The sequence below is a fragment of the Lithobates pipiens genome, unplaced genomic scaffold (genome assembly GCF_037356315.1).
Source record: "Lithobates pipiens isolate NorthernLeopardFrog02 unplaced genomic scaffold, aLitPip1_a1.2 Scaffold_1, whole genome shotgun sequence".
NCBI lineage: Eukaryota > Metazoa > Chordata > Amphibia > Anura > Ranidae > Lithobates > Lithobates pipiens.
In genome coordinates, this window is record NW_027507685.1 from 180,710,687 (window position 1) to 180,732,016 (window position 21,330).

At 43.4% G+C, this 21,330-nt stretch overlaps 1 protein-coding gene across 3 annotated transcripts in view; it reads right to left on the reverse strand.

Annotated features, from left to right (window-relative positions):
* GOLGA1 (golgin A1) overlaps positions 1-21,330 on the reverse strand; it is a 242,492-nt gene that overhangs the window by 72,450 nt on the left and 148,712 nt on the right. For all 3 annotated transcript variants that reach the window (XM_077478985.1, XM_077478983.1, XM_077478984.1), the window contains 2 exons: positions 10,388-10,483; positions 6,668-6,769 (listed from right to left, as the gene is read on the reverse strand). In XM_077478985.1, coding sequence (XP_077335111.1) covers positions 6,668-6,769; positions 10,388-10,483 — 198 coding nt within the window. The remainder of the gene's footprint in view (positions 1-6,667; positions 6,770-10,387; positions 10,484-21,330) is intronic.

The following is a 21,330-nucleotide window of genomic DNA, read 5'->3' on the forward strand; positions in this document are numbered from 1 at the left end:
GGGAACTGTTCCCATTATAAATTCTTTGAATATACTTATCCAGATCGTCTCCAAATAATCGCTAACCATGAAATTGGGAACTGGCCAAGAGCTTTTTGCATGGCGCTTTGGCTAACCAATTTTTCAACCATAGGATTCTATGCACATGTACCAGCCCTAGTATGAGCCGTGAGGCCAGGAGAATAGAATCTTTCGTAGTGTCTACTGTAAAACACGCTTCTGATATCCTGACCAAATCTTGGACCTACTAATCAGGCTGAAATACTCAGATCGCTGCCAGCGCAGGCTGAACATGCAAGTGAAATATAGTTTTTAAAAAGGAATTACAACTTCTTATCTGTTGGATCCTTTAGCATACGAGCATTGTCTACTGGACACGTCAGGTTTTTGTTTACAGAGGATATAGCAGCGTCAATTGCTGGGATTCCCCATTTCTTATAGAACTCTTCCTCCATAGGATAAAGTTTTGAAAACTTTTTCCGAGGAAAAAAACAGTATATCTGGGTGCTCCCACTCAGAATAAATAAGCTTTTTTAGCCATGAATGGATAGGAAAAGCATACCCAGATGGGGGAGATTTTAGCGATCCCAAACAAGAGGTGGGTCAAGAGCCTGCGCTGCAGGCAGCAAAAAAGTTGAACGAACCAATTTAGTAAGAGACTGCACAAGCAACCTGTCTTGTGATGCTACTCCCTCTATATTAGGATCCTCAGAAGAGGGTATATTAGTATCTTCCACATCTCTTGGAAGATCTCCCTGATTCCCTGCCCCTTGCACCTCAATAAGAGGGTCCTGAGCACTAGATGGGGATCTGCTACGTTTAGACCCACTATGAAGAGAGATCATAGCATCAGTCTTCTTTTCCGAAGATTGAGGAGGCTTTAGTGAACTCAAACCAGAAGTGGGCTCATGGATTGACTGCGCTATTGGCAGTAAAAATATGGAGCGGTCCAATTCGGTGAGAGACTGTACCAACAACCTTTCCTGCAAACCTGATCCTTTCGTATTAGGTTCTTCGGAAGTGGAGACATCAGCGTCTTCCTGGTCCCTTGAGAGAAATTCATCATCTCTTGCCCCTTGTTCCTCAGCATGAGGGTCCTGAGCAATGGACAGGGACCTGTTCCGCTTAGTCCCACTCTGGGATGCGATTAAAGCATACATTTTTTGCTCCAAACTTAAAATGGTTGGAGAAAAAAACCTCTTTAGTAATATATACAGGGGCTGCAATGCTAAGAGAAGCTGCAGCACTTGTCTCTCCTGATGGCTAACCCTGACCAGCCATATTGCTCTCAGGGGAGAATGCCATCCTTTTTGATATGGTTCTAGGCTCCCTTGTGACTATAGTCTTTCTAGAGGCCTTTTTTTAAAAAATTTTTTAGGTGTTTTTAACCCCCTTTCCGACCATAGCCTGACGCACAAAGCAGAGGTACTACCAGAAGGAATGCATCCACTGCTTGAGGAATAGTACAGCTCTGCTGCTGCTATAGATGCTCAGCCTGATGCAGTAGTAAATGTGTCAAAAGCAATGCCTGTGTCACCAAACCTCATATATGCCACCTTTGCTCTTGTGTCCCTCCACAGCTTGCAACAGCAACAATGATGCCTTTAAAACACACCTTCCCTCACTGGACGTTGCAGGATGCCAATGCCGTGCTAAGCCCCTCCCCGTCGATATGGCCCTTCCTCTCTCTTTTCAAAAGAAAGCTTTTCCTGTGCGAGCACGGGCTCCGATCCTATGGGATCCACAGAGAGAGGGGAAGAAATGGCGTTTGCGCCCCCCCCCTTTTTTTTCGCATCACTCCTTGTTTTTTTTTATTTATTTTAATTGATTTTATTTATTTTTACACGTCTTTAAAAAAAAAAATGGATCAATTTTATTCCTATTACAAGGAATGTAAACATCCCTTTTAATAGAAAAAAAAAGCATGACAGGTCCTCTTATATATGAGATCTGGGGTCAAAAAGTCCTCAGATCTCATATATGGGCTTAAATGCAATAAAAAATAAATAAAAAAATAGTAATTTGAAAAAATTACATTGAAAAAACGTGCCTTTAAGAGGTATGGGCGGAAGTGACGTTTTGACGTAGCTTCCGCCCTCCTATGGTATAGAGACGAGTGGGGGCCATCTTAGCCTCACTCGTATTTATACCGAGGCAAAGACAGGACTGATCGCCTCTGCCGCTACCAACGGCTCCGGTAAGCGGCGGAGGGCGCGAGGGGTGTAGCACCTCTCCCGCCACCATTATCGTACACACGACCGCCGCTTGAAGAGATGGATATCTCTGTTGTGGCAGCAGCTGCTGCCGTTACCAAGATATCCCTCTTCAAAAAATGGAAGTACGTCATCGCTCGCCGGTCGTAAAGTGGATATTCTTGCCAAATTAATGAACAAAACAATTTAATAATCTGAAGGGACTCAAAAATCTTCTGACCATTGTATCAATTTGTATATACTGGATTTGACTTGTCTTCTGTTTCTGGAATCCAAAAAAACACCAAACTAACTAGAAAAGAACAGAGGTAATATATTTAAACTACGGTACATTGCATTATCCATAGTCAGCCCTTTTAAAGCCTTAACAGGTTACAAGTTTAGCTTTACACAGGATGTCTGGTGACAATACGTCACATGTGGTGCCATCACCATTTACGTATGTGTGTGGGATCAACATGCGTGTTTGCATTTGCATGCAAGCACTGGAAAGGGGGAGGTGTAACAGAGGCACTTTAGAATTTTTTGAATTATGTATTTTATTTCAATACATTTTTTTTTTTTTAACTGCGTTTCATTTTTTTTTTTCTTGGATCAACTTTGTTGCCATCACAAGACATGAAGACTATGACGGGTCCGTTTTATGGAGAGATCTGGGGTCTTTGTCTGTAGACCCCATCTCTCTCCTCTGGCCTCCAAATTATCTGATCAAACTGACATTGGTTTGATCAGATGTTTTCACAAACTGGTAACAGCTTGTGAACATCAAATTGAAACCGGAAATCCATGTCGCTTATGGGTTCTGACATCACGCAGTGACCATACCGGGCGGAAGGGAGAGCCTTGTAAAAGCCCAGATGGGAGGGGGACCAGCAGCTGTATAGCCACTAGGATTACTTTTACTTGGTGGGGAATTATCAGCTGAGGTATTGAGGTGATTAAGCAGGCAACCTCAGTTCTTTTCCAGAGAGTATACCATTTATTGGGTCCCATAAATAGATGACAAGTCCAAACAGTCAAACATCATGGTTTATTTACAGTGTACAAGTTAGAGGAAAGAAATCCAGGCACCACTAAAAATCTAATTTACAAAAAGCTAACTTCAACAAGTTAAGCTTCTTGATATGTGATACTAATTGGGACAAAATGCAAAAAAAAAAAAAAAAAAAATTTGGCAGAGATCAGCTGATTGGGTCTCCGCATGTGCAGAGTCCACAGAATCTTTTCCCTCTTCAGAAAGCATATACGCTGTAAAGAGGAGAATCAAAGGTGAGAAGCTGAGGAAGCCTGCTTGTATCTACTGTGTGCGAGACCTCTAACATGGCCTATATTTAGCCATAAAGCCAGAGAATTCCCAGCTAGATAAAAAGGAGTATGAAGGGGGTGCACCAGAAGGGGATAGGGTTGCATCTGAAGAGGGTAGCAATTCAGACTGAGGATGGTGGTATTACCTATCAGAAACAGAACCATTATGGGTGATGCTAAAGACCCCCTTCCTCCCTGACTCACTAGCCCAAAATGAGCTGGCAGGACCCATTCTGCTTACACTTATGATCTGCCATGTGTAGTGAGGCTTGATCACAAGGACGATTCACAACCTGTACTGCAGACCAAAAAGAGTTATGCCTTCAGTGACCAGTCACTGAAGCAATTGAAGCCAAGAGCATGCAAGGATTTCTGTGCTATATGCATGTGTGGATAAACTGGCATGGGTATGCCCAGTTAGTCTCAATGAGACAAAGGCTGTGCACTGGCAGAGGCAGCCACAACCAGTGCAGAAGTGCAGGACACAGAAGAAAAAATGGTGCTCCCACTACTAGTGACCAGAGGTCACAGCCCAGCGCTCCATATCAACCCCACATGGACTGGAGTGGACAGAAATCTGGGCTCTTAGATAGGTCTACTGACCTAACCTACTGCAGCGGACTTGTGGTCCCATCAGCTAAGGAAAGGATTCTATAAAACAAAGTCCCATCCAAGCCTTTGCCATTCTTGCCCACTAAAGGATCTTTAGAGACAAGGTTCCACAGACAGCACCCTCATATAGTTGCACTACAAGCCTAGGTAAGCGCCAGATCTAGTGCCTGAAGCAACATTACAGGCTGGCCCACACCATCTTCCTGGTGGGGTCCGAGTACAACCCCCAAGGTGCAGTCAAAGAGTCAATCAATCCAGAAAAATGCAAGGTGAAAGCTACAGTTGATATGAGCAGCTGGTGAACTTTCTAGAAGAGTCTTGATGCATAAATTGCAAACAGAAGGAAAACAGAAAATAGCAAATGAAAAAGGCATGCTTCTCAGAGAGCAGAGATAAGATGTCTGTTCACCTAAGGAATCAAAAACACTGCGGCTTGCTGTGAGCGAGAGGTGTTATGCTAGGGCTCTCCATATAGCTTTTTTTTTTTTGCCAGTGTCCAAATCACCCGAAGGTAGCTGCATAACCGGTGCACTGGTAAAAGACAAAGGCTTGGTTCACACTAACGTGTTTTTTGATGCATTTTGCAGAAATGCAGGGAAATTTTTTAACATGGGTTCCTATGGAACATGTTCACATCAATGCATTTTTGTGCCTCTGCGTTTTTGGAAAGGGTCGGGGACTTTTTTTCATGCAAAATGCAGTGTTTTGCATGTAATAGAAGTCAATGGACTCGCATCAAAAACGCAAGTACCGCGTTTTTTACTGCATTTTTTTTTTTTTTCACTGTGTATAGCTGGTTGCTAAGCAGCCACAGTGTAAAAAAAACGAAAAACGCGGTAAAACCGCGTGTCCAAAAACGCGACAAGCACCGCAAAAACGCTAAAAAGAAACATGCATAGATGTGAATCGAACCTAAGATCCTGTGTCTTGTAAAATAAAATCCTGTGTCCTGTAATGTATGATTAATAAATTATCATTTCTTTTTTGTTAAAACAGTATTGTAACCCCCCAATAAGAATGTTAAAAATGGACACCCTGCAGTGGTATGCCATAATGTGCTAGTATGCACCACATACTAGCACATTATGGCAGACTTGCTTGTGAAATGCAGCCCTCCAACACTGCACTGTTACTGTTCCCACTTGTATCCTGGTCTAGTATTCCTTCCGAGGTCTGTCTCTTCAGCCATATTGATGTCACTCAGGTGCATGTTCACGTGAGTCACATCACTGTGGCACAGCAAGGGTGCTATAAATGTGATCTGAGCTGCATGTGCGCAGTTCAGATTACATTACTTCTGACAGCCTGGGAGAGACATTTATAACAGGAGACACCACTAGGGTCTCTTGCTTTATAAAAGGCCTGCTTGGACTTGAATACCACTTTAAATGGACTTTTCTGCAGCTTCACAAGTCTGGATAAAAACATTTGACATGTCACAATGTACAGGAATAGACAAATTTCTTTCTTCTTTTTTTTTTTTTTAGAAAAGTTTCACCTTTTATTATTAAAAACACATCCTTAAGCTCAGTAACTAGGTTCAGATGTTGTCATCAGTCTCCTGCATGCAGGAGATACCAATTTCTCAGTCTCTTTTCCAAGAGTGATAAGACTACAACACTGTAATTTTGTAGTAAGGTGAAAGGCTGGGACAGGGGCTGATTTATGTCAGACATTTGGGAACACAGCCAAGAACTAGAGACACTATGATTTACATGGCTGACTTGAAGCTGGCATCACAGCCTAGGAAATGACCTTGGGTGATGCCTGAACATAGATAGTGGAATGCTTCTGGAGAGAAAAGCAGTATTCTATGTGTCAGTGACACTTCCATTTATTTATGATATCTAATCAGATCTAACCGATTGCTAAAGGGTAATAAACACCCATATGTGTTACACTGACACATTACTTTGCTTGCTACCCTTTAAACGAAAACGATATCTGATGACAGGTGCATTTCAATTACACAAAATTTCTTTCCATTTGAGTTGTTGGAATGCTCTGGATAGCCCAGATCAGCGTTTCTCAACTCCAGTCCTCAAGGCGCACCAACAGGTCACGTTTTCAGGCTTTCCATTATTTTGCACAGGTGATGTGATCAGTTTCACTACCTTAGTAATTACCACAGCTGTTTTATCTAAGGGAAATCCTGAAAATGTGACCTGTTGGGGCGCCTTGAGGACTAGAGTTGAGAAACACTGGCCCAGATGCTTAAAGAAAGCTGATCACTAAGTAAATGTTAAGGGCTATAGCTCTAACCCCAAGGAAGGCTACTTTGACCAACACTCCGCCTTCTACCTGCAGGGCCGTCAGATGTCTACCAGGCAATTAACGAATAAGATAAAAAAAAAATGCATTAGGGAGTAGTCACAATAACTTTGGATGTTTCTTCATTGCTAAACGTACTACCAAATGTTGACCATCTTTGAAACTGCTCAAGAACCTAAACTACATAAGCAATCTATTATTTGCTTTTGCTGGCGGGAAGACATGTACCGATTACTAAGTGTGCAACATTTTTGCATTTTCATCACCTCCTTCAGCAGCTCCCTTCCTTTAGGATTCTTTTCCAACATGTAGATTTTCTCTTGAAGTTGCGTGATTAACAAGTCCTTTTCTTCAATTTCAACTCCCACCTGGTGCATTATTGACAAAACATCTATTAGTTTAACTTTCGAGTTTCATGCATAGTTGAATGCAAGAAAGTAGATTGCTTTAAAAAAAAAAAAAAAGACCTGGATACTTTCCTAAATATACATAATATAACAGTATCTAGTATCAAGGATCTAGCAAACCTGTTTCATCCACAGATTAATTCTTTAAGACTGTACTCTAGAAAGATCAACTATGCAGTCATGTATTTTTTTTTTTTTAAGTATCATCTAAAGTATTTTTATATCACAAATGGTGTTGGCACTTAAATGTTACTTGGTATCAGCTATATATATATATATCCATCCAGAGATGGATGGGCAGTATTTGGAACCATACAGCATATTTACATATACACATAGGTATATAGGTGTGTGGGGGGCCTGACATATATACAGGTGTGGGGGGGGGGCTGACATATATACAGGTGCGTGGGGGGGCTGACATATATACAGGTGCGTGGGTGGTGACATATATATAGGGGTGTGTGTGTGTGGGGGGGGCTGACACATATACAGGTGTGTGTGTGGGGGGGGAGGCGCTGACGTATATACAGGTGGGGGGGAGGCGCTGACATATATACAGGTGGGGGGGGAGGCGCTGACATATATACAGGTGGGGGGGGCTGACATATATACAGGTGGGGGGGGCTGACATATATACAGGTGCGTGGGGGGGGCTGACATATATACAGGTGCGTGGGGGGGCTGACATATATACAGGTGCGTGGGGGGGCTGACATATATATAGGTGTGTGTGTGTGTGTGTGTGTGTGTGTGTGTGTGTGTGTGTGTGTGTGTGTGTGGGGGGGGGGGCTGACATATATACAGGTGTGTGTGGGGGGGCTGACATATATACAGATGTGTGTGTGTGTGGGGGGGGGAGGCGCTGACATATACACAGGTGTGAGGGGGGGCTGACATATACACAGGTGTGAGGGGGTGCTGACTGCGTAAAGGCGAAGTGGCCAGTGTTTGTATTTGGTGGGATGGCCCATAGGCAAGCCCTGGGGAATGTTGGTGGTCAGGCTCGGGGGGTTGCCCAGGCCTAAAGCTGTGTAAGGAGCACAAACATTTCTGATAGCTGCCCTTGTGGAGGGACAGGGGTTTGTTCAGGAGTAGGAGGATACTGGACAGAGCCATATCCAATTTCAAACCCAGGAACTCTTACTTTGTGAGCTGGTTCAAGCGATGACTTTGGAATGTGGAGTATCCAAATTAATCTCTGCAGAGCCTCTACTGGGCATTGGCTGATAGGGATAAGAAGGACTGATTGATTGGAAAGTACGCTTTCTGTACTCTTACCTCCTTTGGTCTCCTTGATGTACTTATCAAAGTAGCGACCAAACAGGTGTTCTCCCTCAAAAGGCAGACACTGAAAGGGTTTATTGTACAAATGTTTTACGGACATTCATTTAGCCAAAGAATCCTTCACATATGGATGGAAAAAAAGGCTCTTTCTGGAGAAATGTATCTGCCAAGCAATCTATATAGTAGTGTAAGGCCATAGGTGAAAAGGTCTAGTTGGTGGTATATGGAGAGATCCGTTAAGGAGATAGGGTCTCAGGCCAATCTCTCTTGGCTAACCAAGCTAAAAAAAAAAAGGCCTTAAAGAGGGCCTCTAACCAATGGGTCCTTGTACACAAAGTTATGCTCTTCAGAAACCGTTCGTGTGTAGCTAAGACAAGAGATGGCAGGATTCAGCACACAGTCTGTCTATTTTTACATGAAGCTCTCTTCAAAAAACATGTTGCTGAGCAAATAGGTTTTCAGGGTGTTGGCAGCAATTGTATAGGTATAGGACATAGTCTAAAGACTAGTAGACTTGGAAGGTCTTAGCAGATTTAGACAATTGCAGAGACCCCATACAGGAGAGCTTAGGAGGCACTTTTGCCTGCTGAACCCAGGTAGGTATCCAAAGATTGCTGTGCTGTACATTAGGTACTGGTGCCCATTGAGAAGCAATAAAACAGTAAAAAAACAAGGCAATACAGGCACTAAAGCACGTGATGCATTGGCCTTGTGGTAGACCCCTGAAATATATAGCGCTGGATTGAAAAAGACCACTGTTTTCCAGGTAAATGGCTGCAATACACTATTTAATTGTTGGAGTCTTGGCTCCTCTGTAGTCAAGGCATTATTACGCACCATGGGAGAAGAACAAAACAATGGGAGCAAGCCCTACATGTACCACAGAATGTTTTCACACTCTAAACATGATGTAAGAGATTAGATCCCATCCTGGTTTTCCCTATCATGATGTCTATACCCCCAATGGGGACTTTAGGAACAGGGCTCTACAGTTAGCAGACCACAGCCCTGGACCTGTATAGCACCCCACAGCTAACGCAACACAATGCACTACTACATGAGCACCCATGCAGGATGGTTGAAGTGGCATCTTCATTCTGGCAAGGTCCAGTTATGGTTCGGCCAATGAATTAACTAATCTGGAAGTTCTTGGAAGTTGGGATGTTTCTGTTCCACATTGAAGAGTTAGGTGGGAAACATTACATTTATAAGATCCTATTAAGAAAATATTCTCACCTCAAAATGTACCCCTAGTCTGTTTGCTGGAAGTTGGGCACTTTCAATCTAAGCAGAGATATCTCACCTTTTCACAGATCCACAAAACCCGCTCAGGCAGTGACTGAACTTTCAAGTATTCACAATATATGCCCATATGAGACAAACCCAGTTATCCCACACTAGTCAAAATAGAGAATTTTGACCAGTGGAAGAAAGGCATATTTCTGCATCAATTGCATGACAAGGACATGTTGTCTTTTCAATCTTTTTTTTATTGATACCAAATTTATCATAAATCAGTCTTTCAATACTTACAACTTCGCCACACCCTACATAAGCAATCATGTTCATCTATGATGGTTTATAACCCTTCTGTAATTCTCAAAATGGTGGACCAATTAGATACTACCAAGAGAGGATTTATAGGAAAAATCTACCTCTACCCTCTCCATATCACAAAAGTACCTTAGATGTCACTGCCACTAGACTGACTTGCTATGTTGCTCCAGCTGCTCCAGTGCGAATGGTAATTTAATCCATATGCTTTAGTGATGTCCTAAATTAATTTTTTATGAGCATTATCCCTGAGGATGTGGTACCACCATCAACCAAATTACGGTTGGTGCGCTTATTGTTTCTTGTGAGTGAGCTCACAGCACTGGTGGTCTCCTGGTCCTACTGCCTTTCTACAATGGTGTAATACAGTCAAAGCCATGTTTGCGAGAGAAAAACTTACTTAAGGATAGGGATTGCCAAAAGAAATAACAAAAAATATTGTACCCTTGGCTAGCGTCACCTTTGCTAGCCTGCTCTTCCATTCCCTCTCCAAACCCATCTAACTGGAATAAGTCATCTGTCAAATATATTTCTTGTCAGAGGGGTTTGTATTCATCATCAAGCTTATATCTCTGTATTTTGGTTCTTTTTTTTTACTGGGTCACCATCCAGTTATAAATGGTATGCGGTTTCCCACCTACATTAATATAATTCATGCTATTGGGTGCAAGTTTTCACTGGAGTTCTCTAAGCATCTTGTAATGCATTCAAGAGTTCAGAGTAAATGGCAAACCATACCTTGGACTTAAACTGTTCATGGTACAAATTGAATGCTTCATACTTTTCTTGGACTTCAGTTAATCTCTTCTCACTGTAACAGCCAACAGATTGCGCCTAAAGAGAAAGTCAAACTGTAAATTCATGGCCATATTTTAAAAGCAACTAAAAATCAATGTATTTTAGCACAAAAACCTTGTAAGAATATTCAAAAATGGGATTCTTAAAACAGCTAACCTGTAAAATCCTTTTCTTTGAAATACCGTATTCATCTGCGTATCACACACACTTTTTGCCCCCTAAAAATCAGGGGGAGATCGGGGGTGTGTGTTATACGCTGATCCCCCACTGTTGCTAACCCTTTCTGTCATTCTCTGCAGCTTCCGGGTATTTTTGGGCGCACTCGGCCATTCTCGGCTATCTTTGGCTGTTCTTGGCAGCTTTCGGAAAGCCTAAAGTCGAAAATAGCCGAGAACGGCCGAAAATAGCCGAAAGCTGCCGAGATCGGGCGAGAACTACCGAGCGCTGCCGAGATACACAGGACATCCGCTCTGTATCTTGGCAGCGGCAAAGACACTGACAAGACTGCAATGCAAGCCTGCAAGTGACTGACAAGGCTGCAAGTGACTGACAAGGCTGCAAGTGACTGACAAGGCTGCAAGTGACTGACAAGGCTGCAATACAAGGCTGCAAATGACACTGACAAGGCTGCATTGATAGGCATTTAAATGTAAGTTTTTTTTTCCTTAAACTTCCCTCCTAAAAGTTTTTTTCTTTTAAATTCCTTCCTAAACTTGGGGTGTGTGTTATACGCCGATAAATATCATGGAACACAGAGCCAAAGTAGTTACTATGTGGGTTATAGGTCACCCTCAGGTAATGGACACTGGCACACCCTAAGACAAGAAGTCCACTCCCTATATAACCCCTCCCACTACTGGGAGTACCTCAGTTTTGAAGCAAAGCAATACATGTGTATACCAAAAAAGAAGGGAGGGACCACTGTGTCCCGTGATGTACTTCAAAGAAAAGGATTTTACAGGTAAGCCGTTTTAAAAATCCTATTTTCTTAACGTACATCACAGAATACAGAGCCATATTAATTACTATGTGGGATGTCCCATAGCAATGCCAACTGAAGGGAGGGAGACAACAAAAGTAGGGCACCAAGAGACTAGAGGACTTATAGTGCAGCCTGCAGTACACCGCGCCCAAAGGCGATATCCTCATGACCTTTTACATCTATTTGATAGAACCTGGTAAATGAATTGACTGAAGACCAAATTGCAGCCTTGCAGATTTGAGCCATGGCGTCTTGGTGATGCAATTCCCAGGAAGCACTAACAGCCCTGGTGGCGTGTGATTTAATATGAAAAGGTGGAATTTTCCTCTTTAACCACTTGCTTACTGGGCACTTAAACCCCCCTCAGTCCCAGACCAATTTTCAGCTTTCAGCGCTGATGCACTTTGAGTGACAATTACGCGGTCATACAACACTGTACCCAAATGAATTTTTTATCATTTTTTTCCCACAAATAGAGCTTTCTTTTGGTGGTATTTAGTTACAGCTCGGAGTTTTATTTTTTGCTAAACAAACAAAAAAAGATGCAAAAAAAAAAAAAAAATAAATCATGTTTTAATAGTTTGTTATAAAATTTTGCAAACGGGTCATTTTTCTCCTTCATTGAAGTGCGCTGATTAGGCGGCACTGATAGGCTGCATTGGTGGGCACTGATGGGCTGCATTGGTGGGCACTGATGGGCTGCATTGGTGGGCACTGATAGGCTGCACTGGTGGGCACTGATAGGCATAGTTAAGGCGGCACTAATAGGCACAGATAAGCCGGCACCGATGGGCACAGATAAGGCGGCACTGATGGGCAAAGATGGGCACAGATAAGATGGCACGGATGGGTGGCACGGATAAGTGGCACGGATAAGTGGCACGGATGGGCACTGATAGGTACCACAGATAGATGGGACTGATGGGCACTGATAGGTGGCACTGATAGGTGGCTCTGATAGGTGGCACTGCTGGGCACTGATGGGCGGCACTGCTGGGCACTGATGGGCGGCACTGCTGGGCACTGATGGGCGGCACTGGGGTGCAGCACCTGAGGCAGATTTTGGGTGGCACTGTGGGTGGCACTGCTGGGTGGCACTGTGGGCACTGTGGGCACTTACTTTATTTCAGGATGGCACTGCGGGTGGCAGGTGGGCACTGGCAGGGGGCAGGTGTCCTTTTAAATTGCTGGCCGTGATCGGGACTGATGTCCCGAACACGGCCGCCGGCGATCGGCTTTTTTTTTTTCTCCTCGCGCTGTCAGCGCGAGGAGGAATACTAGCCGATTACCGGCTCCGTTTTATCACATGATCAGCTGTCATTGGCTGACAGCTGATCACGTGATAAGGGGTCGGGATCGACCCCTTACACGGATCGGTGATCAGGCGAGTCTCACGGACTCGCCGATCACAGAGCGCGCCGCGCGCGCCCCTCAGGGGGCGCGCAGGCCGCTCGTAACCGGGACTACGTCAATAGACGTAGTCCTGAAAATGTGGGTCCGCGCTATTGCCGTCATTTTGCAATAGCGCGGATCCCAAGTGGTTAAACCATAAGCTTGAACAATCACTTGAAGAATCAACAGGGCTACACAGTGGTGTAGTGGTTAGCACTCTCGCCTAGCAGTAAAAAGGGTCCCTGATTCAAACCCTAACCACGACACTACCAGCCTGGAGTTTGCATGTTCTCCCTGTGCCTGTGTGGGTTTCCTCCGGGTACTCTGGTTCCCTCCCACACTCCAAAGACATGCAGGTAGGATAATTGGCTTCTCTTCAAAATTGGCCCAAGTATATGAATGGGGACCTTGGATTGTGGACTCCTTAAGGCAGGGGTCTCAAACTGGCGGCCCTCCAGCTGTTGCGAAACTACAAGTCCCATCATGCCTCTGGCTGTGGGAGTCATGCTTGTAACTGTCAGCCTTGCAATGCCTCATGGGACTTGTAGTTTTGCAACAGCTGGAGGTCCACCAGTTTGAGACCCCTGCCTTAAGGGTAGGGACCAATGTGAGTCTGATGTACAATGTACAGGGATAGGGACAATTGTAGACACTCACTCAGGTTGAACTGGATGGACCGATGTCTTTATTCAACCTTACTATGCAACTATGAATCCATTTAGAAATAGTAGATTTCAAAGCTGCCTGTCCTCTTAGGACCTTCTGACAACACAAAAATCTATTTTACGAATCTGAGCAGTCACCTTCAAATAGACCTTGACTGCTCTCACCACATCAAGAGAATGTAGTGACCTTACTCCCGCAAAACGAGGTTCTGTAAAAAAAGCAGAACAATATCCTGGTTTAAATGAAAACCTGGCACTACCTTCAGTAGGAAATTAGGATGAGGACGCAATACAACCTTATCCTTATCAAATATGGTTCTTTACAAGAAAGAGCAACCAACTCTGATATTCTTCTTGCAGAAGATATGACAACCAATGAAAACAAATTTCCTTGTCAAAAGGACCAAGGGAATCTAATATTGGCTCAAAAGGCTGTTTCTGTAATGCCGACAGGACTAAATTCAAGCCCCAAGGGTTCAGGGGTGACATAACCGGAGGATTAATCTGTGTTACCCACTGAATAAAATTGTGTCAAAAGGAATGCCCGTGTCACCAAACCACTTTCATGCCCCTCTTGCTCGTGTCCCCCCGTCAGCTTGCAGCAGGAAAAATGGTGCTTTAAAACACACATTCCCATGATGGCGTTGGAGAATGCCAATGGCACGTTAAGCCACGCCCCTCTCTGTCGCCTTCGGCCCCTCTCTCTTTTTTTAAAAAAAAAAAGAAGCTTTCCCGTGTGAGTTTGGGCTTCTTATCCTATGGGATTACTCAGAGGGGGAAAAATGGCGAGGAGAGAGCCTGGAAGCCGAGTAGGGTGGCGTGCTGATCATTTTACCCCGTTTTTCTCCTAACGCTCTTCCTCAAGAAGAGCGGGAGAATACAGCACAGGTGGGGGGTGTCTGGTGAGAAGGAACCCCCCCCCCCCCAGACTTACCGGAGGTCTGCTGCTGACTGGAGAGGAAGGAAGCCTGCTGCTCCGGACACATCGTGATCTTTTGAGCAAAGCATGAGAAGGTATGTTCTCCATACAGCCCCCAGTGGTGACACGTAGGCATGACAACATTTACTAATGTAAAGGAGACATTCATAAGAAAGTTCAAAAATTTCTTAGAAAACCCCACTTACCTTTCCCACCGCAGGGTTTTCTGTGGTAAAACCAACAGACCCAATCTTCACCCTTCACAGTGGTTCCGTTAATAAACCTTCAGGAGCTGGGGACCCTCGGGGAACACACAATCCTGGGCCTGCAATACCACCTCCGCCAGTAATACTTTATGGCATAAATAGCAAAAGTACTGGATCCAGGTAAAAAGCGTTTACAGGCAAAACCTTGTTGCGTAGGAGATGAGGCCTGGGTACCATTCAATTCGGCCTAAAAAACACTTTGAATGGATCCGGTTGCATAGCTAGCCCCAGCAAGGACTGCTCCAGTGGAGCTCAGCACAGCACATCTTTACTCGCGACCAATACCTTAGACACTGGTGAAAAAACTGAGGAACTCCCATTAATGTTATATAGGGAGTGGACTTCTTGTCTTAGGGTGTGCCAGTGTCCATCACCTGGAGGTGGCCTATAACCCACATAGTAATTACTATGGCTCTGTGTCCCATTACGTACGATAAGAAAGGACAGCAGCCAGGGTAGTTGCCAATAAATAACGCAGCTTCAGGAAGACACTCATTATGTCTTTGCAGACACTGAACTTAGTAACATTGCACTAATAAGAGTAAAAACCACAAACAGAGGAAATCTATTATAGTGCAGCCTTTGAGAATCGCTGCATGTGTCGGCCCATAAAGCAGGGCACCAGATGCATGGATTCCAATGTTTTTTTTTTTTTGGAAGCCCATGATTAGAACTAGAGGCTCTAATTGGCTTCCAAAAGGTTGGACCCAGTTGTGTGACATTGTGCAATCACTGTCAAAATACTACCAGCTGCCACTGATCGCTGCATGATTCTAACCTCTCTCAAGGAGTATATCTAGATAGCAAGTGCCAAAACACTCATAAAATGCTCACTCCATGGAATACACCCTTCTGTTAAAACTGCATAAACTATAGTATGAGTCTGCCTCTAAAAGTATTCTGTTACACACCTCAGTATGGACCAGTGGCTTAAGAAAGAATCTGAAGAAGCCTGAAAATTGTACACGCAATCCACTGATTGCGGTTACGTTTTCCAGGCTTTTATGAGAAAAAAAAGCGCTTATTTTAATTAATATAGGTGCACTTATTCAATTTTTCAAAAGGGAAAGCTAATGCCGCATACACTTGGACATTCCGACAACAAAATCCATGGTATTTTTTCTGCCGGATGTTGGCTCAAACTTTTCTTGCATACACACGGTCACACAATGTTCTCGGAAATTCCGAACGTCAAGAATGCGGTGATGTACAATGAGCCGAGAAAATGTACGTTTAATAGCCAGTGCGGCTCTTCTGCTTGATTCCGAGCAAGTGTAGAACTTTGTGCTTCGGAACTGTGTACACACGATCAGAATTTCCGATCTCTGTTGTCGGAAAATTTGAGATCCAGATCTCAAATTTTATGTGTCGGAAATTCCAATGGAAAATGTCCGATGGAGCCTACACACGGTCAGAATTTCCGACAATAAGCTCCCATCAAACATTTTCCGTCAGAAAATCCGACCGTGTGGACGCGGCATTAGCCTTTGAATACAAATTCATTTTGAAATCAACTCAAAATTCCTCAAACACAAGAGTTATCAAAAAAGAAGGAATTTAGGAAGATTGATATTCCAAAAAACAAAACAAAGAACCAATATTATTTATATTAAAAAACGAATATGAAAAAAACATAAACAAGTCTAGGGTGTGGGTACGCAACAACATGCAGCATTATTACCCTATATAAATATGTAATTCTAATGGGACTCAAATGTATGTTGATCCCTTGTTCAACCTACTGTAAATATAGCAACAAAGGGGCTTTTGTATATGGGATATACTGTATCTGGACTATATATTATCCCCCCTGAAAAATCAATCTCCAGCTGGTATGCCTCATGCAAGCTGCATATAAGAGGTTGTCTGGCAAATAATTTTTCCACCCACATGATAGAGGTTAGTTTTCAGATCATCAAAACTGTAAATGTGGCAGTGCTTTAAATTCAGACGACACCTCAATTGATACCTCATAAATCAAGATAGCTTTTAAAAGCCACATAAGCGTAAGATGTTACCATGGAGAAATATCTTAAAGCAGAATTAAAAATAAAAATACAACTACTGACAGTAGGGTTTTTATGGCAGAAGAGACCCCATCAGTCTCTTCTGTCATAAACCCTTCTCCCTGCCTTTCAGTGGTAATGTACAATGAGATACACATGCGCATCACAGCGTAAATTCATGAGAATGCTCTATGCCATGAAGATGCGACTCCTATTTGTATGCATGGGAGTGATGTCACCGCAGCCCAAACATTTAACCCCTTGACCACGGGGCACTTAAACCCCCTTCCTAACCAGACCAATTTTCAGCTTTCGGCGCTCTCACATATTTTTAATGACAATTACTCAGTCATGCAATTCTACCTATATAAGTTTTTTGTCCTTTTTTTCCACACAAATAGAGCTCTCTTTTGGTGGTATTTAATCGCCGCTGGGTTTTTTTATTTTTGTGCTATAAAAGAAAAAAAAAAGACTGAAAATTCTGTAAAAAAATTTTTTCTTTGTTTGTTATAAAATTTTGCAAATTAGTAAATTTTCTTTATGTATTTTGGTCAAAATGTATACTGCTACATATCTTTGGTAGAAATGACCTAAATTGGTGTATATTATTTGGTCTTTGTGAAAGTTATAGAGAGTCCACAAGCTATGGTGCCAATCTCTGAAAATTGATCACACCTGAAGTACTGACTCATTTCTCAAGACCCTAAAAAGCCAGGAAAGTACAAAATACCCCCCAAATTACCCCTTTTTGGAAAGTAGACATCCCAAGGTATTTAGTTAGAGGCATGAGGAGTTTTTTGAAGTTGTAATTTGTTCCCACAATTCTTTGCAATATCAAGATTTTTTTTGTCTTTTTTTCACAAAATGTTTATATTAACAGGTTATTTGTCACACACAGCATATGCATAGCACACATTACACCCCAAAACACATTCTGCTATTCCTCCTGAGTATGGCGATACCACACGTTTGAGACTTTTACACAGCGTGGCCACATGCAGAGGCCCAACATGCAGACTACCTCTTACACTTTTGAAGGCCCTGGACAACCAGGACAATGGAAAACACCCCAAAATTGACCCCACTTTGGAAAGAAAAAAAAATCCAATGTATAATCTATGAGGCATAATGAGTCTCTTGAACATGTAATTTTTTCTACAAGTTTTTGGAAAATGTTAAAGTAAAGGAAAACACATTTTTTTTTTTTACACAACGTTGTCCATTTACACAATGTTTCTAACACATAGCATGTACATACCAAAAATTACACCCCAAAATAGATTCTCCTACTCCTGAGTACGGTGACACCACGTGTGAGACTTTTCCACAGCGTGGCCACATACAGAGGACCAACATGCAGGGAGAACCGTCAGGTGTTCTAGGGGCATACGTTTCAAATCTAATTTGACTACCTATTACACTTTTGCGAGGCACTGTAGTGGCATGGATAACTGATGTGGCATGGATGAGCATGAATGAGGATGGATGAGCTGTGGATGGGGATGGCCGAGCATGAATGAGTATGGCCAAGTACGGATGGGTATGGCTGAGTATGGCTGGGTATAGATGGGATGGCTGAGTATTGCTGAGTATGGATGGGTATGGCTAATTATGGATGGGGGTGGATGGGATGGCTGAGCATAGATGGATACAGCTACTCTCTCTACAGTGCGAGGGGAGAGATTGGTGGCAGATACTCATCCAAGTATTGCTGAGTATGGATGGATGAGTATGCGGAGTATGGATGGCTGAGCATGAATGGGCACATCAGCGGCCATTTACCGTCATGCGCGGCATCCTCAAGACCCAGCGGTCATGGATCTTCCCAGGTGCGTGCCCCAGGGGGGGCGTGCGAGAGCGGTATTCTGGGAGGACATCATAGTACGTCCTCCCAGAGTTATCCGACCGCGCTGCAGCCGTCATTCGGCTATAGCGCAGTCGGCAACCGGTTAAGCAGCTGAAGAAAGAGAATCCTAAAGGCTAAGGAGAAAGCAAGAGAGTCATTACCAGCAGGAGCGCTGACAGCAGTATGTACTAGCACATTTTAACATAAACCTCCTGTGTGCCCATGTAGTTAAACAAATATAGCAGGGTTTAATCCTGCTTTAAGCTTCCAATAGCCAAGTAAATAGGGAAGGTTGTCAACAAAAAATCTGATTCGCATGCTGTATCTGCCATATAAACCAAACTTAAAGTGGAACTTTAGTCAGAAAATTAAGCCCTGCTAGATCACTTTAGGGTGGCTCCTTTGCCGGTATAGCTATGTAAAACAATAAAAATAAGTGCATATATTGTTTCAAATCCAGTAATATATGGCCTCACCCAGCTCTGCAGATGCTCAGTTGCTCTCTATTTTTAGGCATTGCTGAATTTGTAGAGGCCAATCTGCTGGCAGCCTTAAAGCAGAATTAAACCCCCATATCCTTAACATCCAAGGAAGCTGCTTCTGTTTGATCTGCAACTGCCATAGTGCTGTATATATGATCAGTTATGACACCAGCCATTTGATGGTTTAACAGTTTGGTTGAGGACACACGCAAATGTGACAGTTACCATACCAGGAGTTCCAGGAATGTAACCGTTTTCTGAAATCGTTAAATCGATGGGGGTTCCACTTTGGTTCACTGCAGTTCAGGGGCTCCGGGCTTCAACAAAATGGCATCCTCTAGCAAGAGCAAACAAGAGCAGTGCAGGAACCAATTTACAGCACACACTAATTTTGGTAGCATAATTATTAATGTGGAATGTGTGTTCCTTGCTATAGAACATTATTTTTGATCAAGTTGCTATGGGTAAAGTTTCACTTTAAAGTGGTTGTTAACCCACTATATGATGATCATGCCATCCTCTCTGTTACATAACGTGATGTGCCCCTGTGCTGTATAAAAAATGCCCCTTATACCATATATCAGAGTGACTCCTAGCACTCACACGACTCCTCAGCTCTCGCCTCTGCCCAGGTAACAGCTATAGCAGGCGGGTCAGAGCAGTTCCGCTGACGTCAGCCGGGGAGTAGAGAGGAGAGAGATCCGAGGAGTCATGTGAAATATATATAAAAAAAAAAAATTTCCCCTCAGTTTAGGCAGATACGTATTCTTCTACATATTTTTGGTAAAAAAAAAAAAGGCAATAAGCGATTATTGATTGGTTTGTGCAAAATTTATAGCGTTTACAAAATAGGGGATAGTTTTATGGCATTTTTATAAAAAAAAATATTTTTTTTACTAGTAATGGCGGTGATCAGCGATTTTTATTGTGACTGCGACATTATGGCGGACACATGGGACATTTTTGACACATTTTTGGGACCATTGTCATTTATACAGCAAACAGTGCTATACAAATGCACAGATTCCTGTGTAAATGACACTGGCAGTGAAGGGGTTAACCAGGGGGTGGCAGTGTAGGGGTTGAGTGTGTCCTAGGGGCGTTTTACTAACTGTGGGGGGCGTGGCTGTGTTAGTGAACACTGATCTCTGCTCCAATCATAGGGAGCAGAGATCAGTGTCACTTGTTGCTAGGCAGATGAGGAAGTAAACAGTATCTCCCCGTTCAGCCTCCCCCCCGAGACGATCGTGGGTATCCCCGCGGCGATAGAGTCCACGGGACCCACGACCGGACTCACGGGGGTCCCGACTGGCACGCCGGTGTGCACGAGATGGCATGGCGGCAATTTTAAATAGACTTACCTGTACGCCAATTTGCCTGCCCGTGCCATTCTGCCGACGTACATTGTCGTGCGCCGGTCGCGAAGCGATTAAGTGCGGTCCAAAATTGGAGAGAACTCCATAGTCCCCATACAGTAATGTGTAATCTGGATATTGGTGTGTAATTTATACAAGGGGCATTTAAGTCAAACCAGGCCTTTTAAATTTATATAATAAAATAATTCATTTCAAGGAGTGGAAACTGTATTAATTTTTCTACATACTCCACTGCTACCTTTATACACGTATGCCAGCATTTAACTAATCCCCGGAAAGCTTCAGCATAGAAAGATTTGTCAGTACGCCTGAACCATCCTAAGGCAGCCTGCTTCACTTCGTCATCAGTGCTGAAATGCTGACCTTGTGTCTTGTGCAAGTTCCTGACAGGTCATGCGTCGATTATCCAGGATCAGGCTTTCCATGGGCTGAATGTTCACAGCAATGACTGCTGTGGGCTGGGAACCACCATGGCTGGAATCGTCACTGAAGAACTTGCAGCCATCTTTGAAACATTTACACTATTCAAATGTCTTACTGAGGCTGAGCGTCCCATCACCGTACTGTGCTTGAAGTTTCCGCGGGTTGTATGCCTTCGTTCACAAGAAACTTCATCGCCACATACTGTTCCATGCATGCACTAACACTGCTGTCTGTCATCTTGATTAACAGTCTCTGGACTGGCCTAGACATGTGTGCCGCCTATCAGTAATAGGAAACACTGGCCACTTACTTCAGCATGTAGTACCACCATGCTAGTATCCCTTTTTATACCTCTGAAATAAAAAGTCCCAGTATGACTTAAACGTCCCTTGTAAAAGTCTGAGGTGGCCAGCAAATGATATGCAGCAACAGGAAAGCATCCTTTCACATATTGTTCTTGTGGTGGCATATCATGTTCAAATGGCATACAGGACAATTATGTATGCCTGCATGGAACATACCAGCT